General features: G+C 40.5%; 1 protein-coding gene across 1 annotated transcript in view; it reads left to right on the plus strand.

Annotated features, from left to right (window-relative positions):
* NDUFA12 (NADH:ubiquinone oxidoreductase subunit A12) overlaps positions 1-8,650 on the plus strand; it is a 40,547-nt gene extending 31,897 nt beyond the window's left edge. Inside the window, exon 4 of the mRNA XM_077832213.1 lies at positions 8,374-8,650. Coding sequence (XP_077688339.1) covers positions 8,374-8,554 — 181 coding nt within the window. The 3' untranslated portion in view covers positions 8,555-8,650. The remainder of the gene's footprint in view (positions 1-8,373) is intronic.
* Positions 8,651-10,308: the final 1,658 nt, after the last annotated feature.

Raw genomic sequence — 10,308 nt, forward strand, 5'->3', positions numbered from 1 at the left:
AGTCTTCCAGAAAATAATGATAAAGCAAGGGATGGGGAAGAGATGTCAAAGAATGAAAAACACTTTTTTTTTTTTCCAGAATAGGAACGGTAGAGTTTCATCCATTTGCTAACTCCACAATAAACTACGTGTTTTGTGACTGAATCTGACCCTACTGCAGTCCTATTAGCTGCCATGGTTACCACCCTATTACTCTACAATAGAATAGTAGCTTCCACCAGCGCAACAGAAGTGAAATGAAAATGGAAACAAAGGGGAGGGGGGGAAGGTAAATGCAGACAGAAGCCATCATCAATTAATCCTAACAGAAATAAGTGTGGTGTCAATTTCATTTCTCTCTGTTCTCTTCTCCCATAAGTGGGCAAAAACACAAAAGAGTAATTGGAGATAATCTCTTTTCTGTCCGCTTTCACTGTAGTCAAAAATTAAATCCCAGATTTGCCCTCCATTACAATATTTTTACATTCTGTTAATGCATTGTAAATATGATTCACACACTGGCTTTAATAGACACCTGGCTGCTCTTTTATCTTAATGCAGAGTTGCATTAAATGCCCTACCATTGTTAATTTTATTTAATTTCTTGAGAAAAATGGCATGGTCTTTTGAACCCACACAAGTGGTATCTCAGCCTTGCAATTACAAGTACTATATTAACTACAGTGTTATGTAGTCTTAATACCTGTTTGACCACTTGTATGTTGCATACTTGGCTCTAATCTCTTGTGGCTTCACTTTGAACTATCCTTACTTTAAATGTTAAAAGAATATAAAAATTAAGTGCTACCTGATCTTAGGGAAACTTGACTGTTTTTAGCTCTTCAAATTAATATCTATTTCTCTTTCATCCTTAATTCATCTAAGCAGAGTTCTAGAGGCCTGACTAGCCCTAGGCTGCTCTGCAATATACTGCTTCTCTTCTAGTACGTTTCAGGAAACTGTCTCAGCTTTTTAAAAGCTTCTGTTTGCCCTCTTGTATCTCCTCCTGCCCATATAACTTGTCAATTTCTAATGCAGGTTTAAAGTGATTAGTCATTTTTGGGTCCTTTTATATTGTTTCATATAGAAAACACATCAGGAAAGAATTTGCACAGAAATCTGGCTACATCTGAGGTACATTGTCCAATGTAGTTCATAAAGAGCTTTCCTTGAGATCTTGGAAATAGAGTATACAGACTTTTTTGTATTTCAAAAGATTATTTGAGGAGACTGCTGAGGAGAGGTCTTCCCAAAATAAATAGGGTGGGTCATTTTCCACTTTTTCCACAGGTTAGCCTAAGGGATACCATTAAAGTAAAAGCCTTACTTGAGACAACAAAATTAGTCATCTAAACACACAGTAGTGTGTCATTTTGGTCTCGCATGTATAGGTTTCATGACTGTGCTTTCAAAGGAAAGCTTTATAACACCTTTAAACAAACAAAAGTGTACTGAATAAGATACTTGAGCTTTCAAAACAGCTTGTAGAAATAACTGTTTGTGCTTCAGTTCCTCTATAACTGCACAGTGCTGGTGTGTCTCTGAGGACTAATGGTTTTCTTTATACTTCCAAGCAGAAAGTCCATTATGATGTGGGTTTTTAAATTATTGAACTTAAGTGTTAAATTTGAACTGTAAAAGTTTCATGCTGATCTTCCAAAGTTTCCAAATATCTAGGTAGCCTAGCAGTGATTTAATTATTTCAAAATATATTTAATATATTTTTAAAAGATCTTACTGATTTACTCCTTGATTAAAAAAAGAAAAGGAGTACTTGTGGCACCTTAGAGACTAACAAATTTATTTGAGCATAAGCTTTCATGAGCTACAGCTCACTTCATCGGATGCATGGAACACTGCAGTAAAGTGAAGCTCGGGAATAGGGCAAAACTCGAATGTTTTCTAGTTTTCTGTGGACTGAGGTACTTAAGAGACTATTCCATGAGTTTATCAGACTATTAAAAAGTATGCATATCACACACCCATACAGATGCAGATGTTAGACATTATGCAACTTTTAAATGACACGGTCAGCTTGAAATCTAGTCACTTTAAAATGAGCTAAAATAGGTTTCTTGTACTCCACCTGTCCAGGTCTCTCTGCCAATATTTGTGGTTTTACAACCACATTCCAATCACTTTTTTCACCTGTGGCTCTGCAAAACTCCCACAAAGCCATTCAAGAAAAGGAAATTGACACGCAACAGTGTTAGATATAAAGTAAATAAACTGAAAAATATTTTTTTAATTATATTCTTAGGGGTTATTACTCATCACGTTAGGTTAAAAGTAGTGTGACTTCTACGGTGACTGTACACTTACGATTGTCAGCAGAGCTGAAAAGTGAAAATACAAAATATTCTGAAAGGTACTGATATTGGAGATCTATCAGTTGAAAACTTGACAGTTCCTTTCCTGTGACATACATTCATGAGCTGCCATATCTGGGCACAATTATTTCGCTTGTGATTCCAGAAAGAATGGTGGAGTCCCCTTTTTTTTCTTCCCCTCTTTGTCTGACCATGATTGAGTACTGAAATGATAATGTGATGTTTTATTCCATACCAGCTAATTACCTCTGTACACAAGTTCATATAAATGAAATATGGCAGTAAGGGGAAAAAAACATGAAACAAAGTTCAGCACCTCGCTTGTTTATCCTATTGTCTATAAAACTGTAACTAAGTTGGCTAACTTCAAAAAATTCTACTTTCTGATAAAGTACTCTTTAAACTGTGTGTTCTGTTCTGCTTCCTTGATGATGTTCCTGAGGGTCTTTTCTTCTAGGCAGAAACAAATTCACTATATGGACAACCAGCAAATTAGAGTTTGCTTAAGGCTGCGAGGCAAACCTGCAGCTAGACCAGGGCTGCTCACTCGGTTGCCCACCGGGGGATGCTAGTTGTCGGCTTCTTCAGGGAGCTGTGAGCACAGGCCATGTACCTGGTGCAGTTCACAACCTCCTCCGACACCTGCCCCACATCTACGTCAGGTGTACCAGGTTTCAGCCCCTTTTCTGACTCCTCCAAAACCACCTCCTCAGGTTCTGGCTTCACTTCTCCGTACACCTCCTGATCCATGAGCCCATGAAGTTATGAGACCTCCTTCTCAACCTCCTCCTGGTACAGGCCAAGTTGGCCATCCACCATAACAGGAGGCGGAAACTGGATGAGGAGGTGCTCTGTGACCGTGGGGCCTATTTCTGATCCTCCCTGAAGTCAACTCTCCAGGCAGAGTTCCTCTGGGCTGCATCCACTGGCTCCCTGGATGTCTTCAAGGAGCAGTGGGTGCTGTCTGGGGTTTTCTGCTCGGTGTTCCCCCTCTGGCTCCCTCCTTTTAACCCTGTGACCCTCACTCCCATCCCTGTTTTCTCATTTGTTGTCTCCCAAATTCACTTAAGACCTGGGTCCTGTAGCCCCTCCCCTTAGGTTGGGGGGAGCAGCCTTTAGATGTGGGCGCCCATTCCCCTGGAACCTCAATAGGTACCATGACTTGCCATTCAACAGAGCCTGCAGTGACCCATCTCTCTGGCATGCAGCAGCATATACCCAGGCAGGGCCTGGGTCAGATAGTATTTCTCTGACCCACACCAGAGCTGTCTGTGCAACAGCACTTCTTAGCCAGGAACCCTCTTGCTGACTCAGTGTTAAACTCCCTGCGCTTCCAACTTGCCCTTGATCCAGTTCATGCCCAAAACTTGTTCAGTCTTGCTCATTCCCTACTCAGACCATGCGCCAGCCCTGTTATTGATCTGCTCTAGCCCTTCACCCTGCTGCTGACCCCCCAGACCCTCAGACTGACTCCCACCCAACTTTGACATGTGTTTGGATTCTGATTATAATCCTGATTTGGCTTGTCTATGGACTGTGATCTTGGTTCTGACCCATGGACTGTCTCTGACCTCAGTTTCCACATAGCCCTCAGCCCAGTCCTGACTTTCCAGTCCTCTTCAACCCCTGAACCTATTCTTGACTACAGCTCTAACCACCAGGCCTGACTGCCGTGATCCCAGAGCCTGACAGTAGCCATATCAAATTCACAAACTAGGAAAAAAGGTTTTTTTTTCTCTGTTATGATGATGATAATAGGTGTCAGTTAATTTTAGAGCATACAGAACTTTCAGACAGAAGTATAACTTTCAAGTGGATGGTTTTCCCTTAGGAGCCTTTGTCTATATTAAACAACTGCAAGTAATAGCCTACTTTAAACATCTTGTTAAAAATAAAATTAATCTTCCCTCCAGTTTTGTATTCCATTAGCAAGGACATTTAGAAATGAGGGCACTGTTTACTGTACCTTTACTAGAAATTTAAAGAATTTTCCAATCAAATTCTAGCTAACTTATTCTTAGCAATTTTTAATCTCAATTTGGACTCTTTAGTTAAGGGTATGATTCTGAGATTTTTTATAAGTCTAACTGATTTTGCTAAAAATAGATTTTAATATCTCCTATTAAAGAGAGAGGACTTTATTTTAAATGCATGGCTAAGAGCAATTTGACTGAAAAGGCAGTCTCTTAGCTGAGAAGCGTGCCCCAAAGCTGCAAATCCCTACAGGGGGATGAACTCAATTATATAAATATTACTTTTTCCATTCCCTCCTAGTTTGATCCTTTTTGTGATGCTACATGAAGAGAAATGGCAGATACAACTGGAACAGAAGACCTTTCATATTTAGGTCAAGTGACAGCTGACTGGCAAAAACCTCATTAATTCCACACCAGAAAGCTTGCCAGCATAACTGATAATTTTGTTATAATTGTACATATTACATTTAGCATTAAGTATGAAAATATATGTTCAGGTTTAAAGATTTTTGGGGACTGGAATAGGGACAGACTGAAAAACTTATAGTTTATATACTTTTTTGTTTTTTTTTTTTCCCAATAGGTTACTATTGAAATTTTTTCACTTGCTTAGATTAACGTAATTTGCACAGAAGAGGCTTGGTATCATCTAGTTTTATAGGCCAGGCCCAGGGATAAACACTAATAACTTCATAGTTACCCAGAAATAATTCTTCTTTGAATGAGAATCCATATACATATTCCACAGCTAGTGACCATGTGTCTAGTGTGCACTCATCTGAGAACTTTCAAGTTAGCAGTGCCTGTGCTCTTCAATCCCTCATGCGCTCAGTAATGCTATAAAAGGCAGAGCCACCACCCCTACCTTCAGTACTCTCTTGCCATGATGGTGTGTGTCGGAGCAGCTCCATTTAGAGCCACTTGCCTCTTTTAGTTGGCCTTGTGAGTTAGTCTTTTGGGGACTGTCAAGACCCCCCATTCATCTACAGTACTGGGACCATCTTTAGTTCTTCGTGGCAGACCACAAGTCCCCAGGCTTAGAGCACTGCCCATCTTGTGAGGCTGTTATGCCTTTCCATGACAGCCACACAAGGTGTCTCTTCTGCCTCAATGAGGGACAAATATTCTGAACCGGTGCAAGATCTACAGATCCTTTTCAAAGTGGACCCAGAGTTTAAGGGAGTCTCACTTGAGGGCCTTTCTGCTGGAGCAGTCCATGCATCCAGATTAATCTTCTGACAGTTGGGGTATCAGAGGTCCTCAAGGCTCTCACCTGAGGCTTCTTTGAAATGGTCCAAGGTACCCCTCAATTCTGCCTCCATACTGAGAAAACACCAGGATCAGCCAGACACTGAGCAGAAGTCATCAGGCAAGAAGAAGCACAGAATACCTTCTCCAAGTTTGGATGTTAATCACGAGATTGTCCTATATCAAAGGTGCTTCAAAGCTGAGAAGATCTCTAAGCACAGGAGCCAGCATGACCTGAGGTGACCTAGATATGCTGCAGCTCTCACCTACCACTGTATCAGCTATACTGGCATCACTGGTACCAGCTCCACTTCACAAGGTGCTGACAATAGCACAAGCAGGACCACAGGCTCTGTGGCCCAGGGTCGGAGTCTCCCCCTGCATACATATGGAAGCCTCCTGGTGCCTTCCGGGGTCCTAGCACTGTTGCCAATGCCACTGTCCAGATTCCTGGTTCTGTTTTCACCTTCAGGAAGATCTTATATTACCCTCAGTGCCACCAATGCTAGGGAGAAGCCTCCTGGGCAATGGCAACTGCACTTGATGATAGTTTTCATCATGGCTGTTCTAGGCAGTTCTGAGGAAGGTACTGACCACAACCAAGGACCTGCCTTTGAAGGTTGCTTTTTGACAGGACAGGTGAGGTATGAGGTTGCTTAAAGACTGTCGGGCCATACTCAGATCCCTGGGAGGTCTGTACTCCAGCCATCATGTCTCAACAGTTTTACAGGCAGGCCCACTGCTACCACTATATACCACCTGAGTATGCCAAAAGAGGCAGAAAGCTTCAAAGAAAAACCCCTCAGAAGGGGCCACCACATCCCGCTGTCCCTCCTCCTCTGTGTTAAGGCAGCAGATTTGACTCCACAGCCAAGGACAACATACTACTCTCTACCCATCCCTGGCCTTCCCCTCTTTTGGCAACCATCTGGTGCATTTCCACCATGTTTGGTCCAGCATCACTTCAGACCCTTTAATATTGGACACTGTAGAGAGAGGTGACATAATTCAGTTCCTCTCCTGTCCCCTCCCTGTCCCTATTTGGGGACCCATCTCACGAGAGTGCTTTACACTGGGCGGGTCAGTCTAAGCTCTTGAAGCCATAGAAGATGGCTCCTTTGATCACTGGGTTAAAGGATTTTACTCAAGGGAGGGTTTATGAGCTATCCTGAATCTACAGGGTCTGAACACGTACCTCAAGAGGCTCAAGTTCAAGATGATGTCCCCAGTATCCATCATCCCATCCCGAGATCAGGACTGGTATGCTACCCTCAATCCCCAGGATGCGTTTCCACACTCTGATATACCAGGCCCACAAGCACTTCCTGAGATTTGCAATAAGAGACTATCCTTACCAGTACCAGGTTTTGCTGTTTAGCCTCTCAGCAGCACCCAGAATATTTATGAAATGCCTGGCAGCAGTGGCAGCCTACCTCAGAATGAGAGGTGCCCAGGTATTTCCCTACCTCGATGACAAACTAGTCAGAAGTCACTTGGAGCCCCTAGTGTAGGCCTTTATTCTCTTGCTGAGAGCATGAGGGACCAACAGTTTTGTGTGCTGCCCCCACAGACACTGCTAACTGGAAAATTATCTGCATGTGCACTGGACAATGTAATCTCTAGCTGTGGAATATGTATATGGACTACACATCTCAAAGAACATCCGTTACTGTACAGTAAGTAGTCTTTTTATGTTAATCACATTATGCAGTCAGCAAGCATTTATGTGGAGAGGTTGTGTCTACGTCAAATCATTATCCTGTTACCTCAAAACTACTTATTACTGTGCTTGAAAAATAAGGAAGGCTTTGTAAATGGCATTGTAAACAGTACTGCAAGTACAGTAGTTTGTACACAGTCTTTTGATATTATTTGAGCCCTGTAAAATCTCCTCCAAATACAAAGCTTCTGTTTGTTTTTGTTTTTTTTTTTTATTTGTACTGCCTGCCTAGAAGCAAGGGCCCAATTGTGTTAGGCATTGTACAAACCTATAACAAAAAGATGGTTTTTACCCAAAAGAGCGTATAATCTAAATTTTAAAATGAGACAACAGATGAGGGGAGCACAAGGGAACATTGAAACAGTTATGGACAGTGGAGTAAGCCTCTGAGACCATACCCTGTCTCTTTAATCAAGAGTTTTTTGTCGGCATCACAACATAGGTGGGTTTTAAGTAGAGATTTAAAGGAAGAAAACTGATAGTGTAATTCTGTTTTTAAATGCTATTTCAGCCAAACATTTATTATTTTTAGTTTCTATTTACATTAAAACTAATAAAGATGTCCAAAAATAGACTGATAAATTAATTGTAATAGAAGGTACTTCAAAATGCTGTTCAGAAAATAACTCTATGGCCTCACAAAAGAGACTTATCTTAATTCTAAAACCTCAGTTATCCCTGGTTTTTAAATTTAATGGAATCGGTTCTTTCTAATCCAAATGTGATCTGAAGTCTGTCCTGCATTTTGGCTGGTGGAAACTAGAAGGTAAACTACCAGCAATCAAATTATTAAAAATATATTCTGAATGACTACTTACCACATCATGGTGTAATATTTCACAGTGGATTTAAAATCTAGTATATTCTCAGTTGTTCTGTAATGGAACTCTTATCTATCTAATTGACTATTTGATAGGAGACTTTAGCTGAATACCGTGAAATATGCCTTTTTGAATATATCAGAATAGATTAAAGTTTTAAAGCCTGAGTTCCAAAACTAAAAGCCAGATATTAAAAAAGTTTCAGAGAAAAACTCTTCCAATTAAGGAAGAGGATTTATTATAGGAGATCATATAGCAACTTTTTAATAACCAGTATATATATATTTTTCTCTCTTCAGGCATTGTTGGCTTCACTGCATAACTGAAGACCCTCCAACTACTCATCCACCAGCTGCTCGTAAATTCATTTGGGAGAACCACAAATTCAATCTGAGTGGCACTCCTGGGCAATATGTCCCTTTCTCTACAACGCGTAAAAAGATACAGGAGTGGGTCCCACCTACGACTGCTAACAAATAATTGAAAAGCCTGACTTGCCTAAAACTAGGTTCTCAATGTGAACTGTACCTTCATTGTTTGGTTGGTTTAAAATAAAAGCCTCTGACAAAAGTAAAAGTTCATTTTTTTTTTTTTATTGGGATTGAAGAACATTTTTACGAACAAAAATAGGGAGTGTTTAAGAAAAAAAAGTGGGTAAAAGGCCAAGTAAAGAATACAGTGTTACCTTTATTCAAATATCATTTTTATCAGATATCTTCATGTGCTTTTTTCTTCTCTGTGGGTTTTAAGTAAACCTTACTTTTCTAGTATTTATTACATCAAACTGTTGCTGTGACAGTCATTTCTCCTCTTTATAATATCCAGATAGATTTGAAATACAGTAATGTTCCTATGAGGCTGAACATACAAATAATATAATGGGGCAGGATAAGGAATAATGGACCATTCCCAACACTATACCTAAGTAGTGCTCCCAGGACTCCTTTCTAGGAAGCCATCTCTTAAAAATAATAATAATAATTATATTGCAAGTGAGAAAGGAGTGCCAATAAAGGATCTTAGCTTTTTCTTTATAAATACTTTTGGTATTCTACATATACGTACGTGTGTGTGTGTGTGTGTGTGTACACACACATTATGCTATAGCATGTAATGTAACAATATAAAATATTTTAAAATTTCCACAGTAATCTATATGGTGGAAGTTCATCAGGAGGAGAAAGAAGGGGCTGAATTAATGGGACAGATTTTCATACGCAGACACTTAGGCTGTAATTTACATTTCTGTATCCACAAATGTGCATGCAATGCAGAATTTTTGGACTAAGCCTTTACTGACTGCTTTTGAAAATTTGTTCCAGTGTATCCACATACATTAGTGGTCATTACATAGATGTCCCAAGGTATTGTCTGCTTATACATGGAATATTGTTTGCAATGTTGTAGCTGTGTTGGTCCCAGGATGTGAGAGAGACAAGGGTGGGTGAGGTAATATCCCTTATTGGACCAACTTCTTTAGGTGAAAGAGAGAAGTTTTTGAGCTCCACAGAGCTCTTTTTCAGATCTGGGAAAGGTAATCATAGTGTCACCGCTAAAGGAAAGGTGGAACAGATTGTTAAGCATAAGGCTTTAATAAGTTGCAAGAAAATATTCAAAATGAAGTGATCAGTTACCACCGCTGTAGTCATAGGACTGACGATTGACTATGAAATCCTTAACAGATATTGCATTCCTCCACCAAGAGGACAGCTGTACAGTCCCTGAAATCCATCCACCAAATAGTGATCAAAGCAGCAGACAAAAAGGTTTCCATCATAGTTCAACTGAGATGACTATGTCAGTGAGGCAAACTGACAACTCGGACGCCACCTATTTTAAAGAACTCAAAGAAAAGGGCGGGAGGGATAGCTCAGTGGTTTGAGCATTGGCCTTCTAAACCCAGGGTTGTGAGTTCAATCCCTGAAGGGGTCATGTAGGGATCTGGGGCAAAAATTGGGGATTGGTCCTGCTTTGAGCAAAGGGTTGGACTAGATGACCTTCTGAGGTCCCTTCCAACCCTGATATTCTGACACCACACCACAATTCACCCAGGAGTTCAAAGATATCATCAAACTCTTCACCAAACAACTTCAAGAGAAGCTTTGTAACTTCATCCCCCAAGGATCTTCTACATGCTTCCCAAGATATACTAACAAGGGAATTTAGGAAGACCCATCTGGCTGTGGCACTCTTACTGAAGGAATATCTGTACTCCTAGAAACCATTCTCAAACA

This window comes from Eretmochelys imbricata, chromosome 1, assembly GCF_965152235.1.
Source record: "Eretmochelys imbricata isolate rEreImb1 chromosome 1, rEreImb1.hap1, whole genome shotgun sequence".
Classification (NCBI taxonomy): domain Eukaryota; kingdom Metazoa; phylum Chordata; order Testudines; family Cheloniidae; genus Eretmochelys; species Eretmochelys imbricata.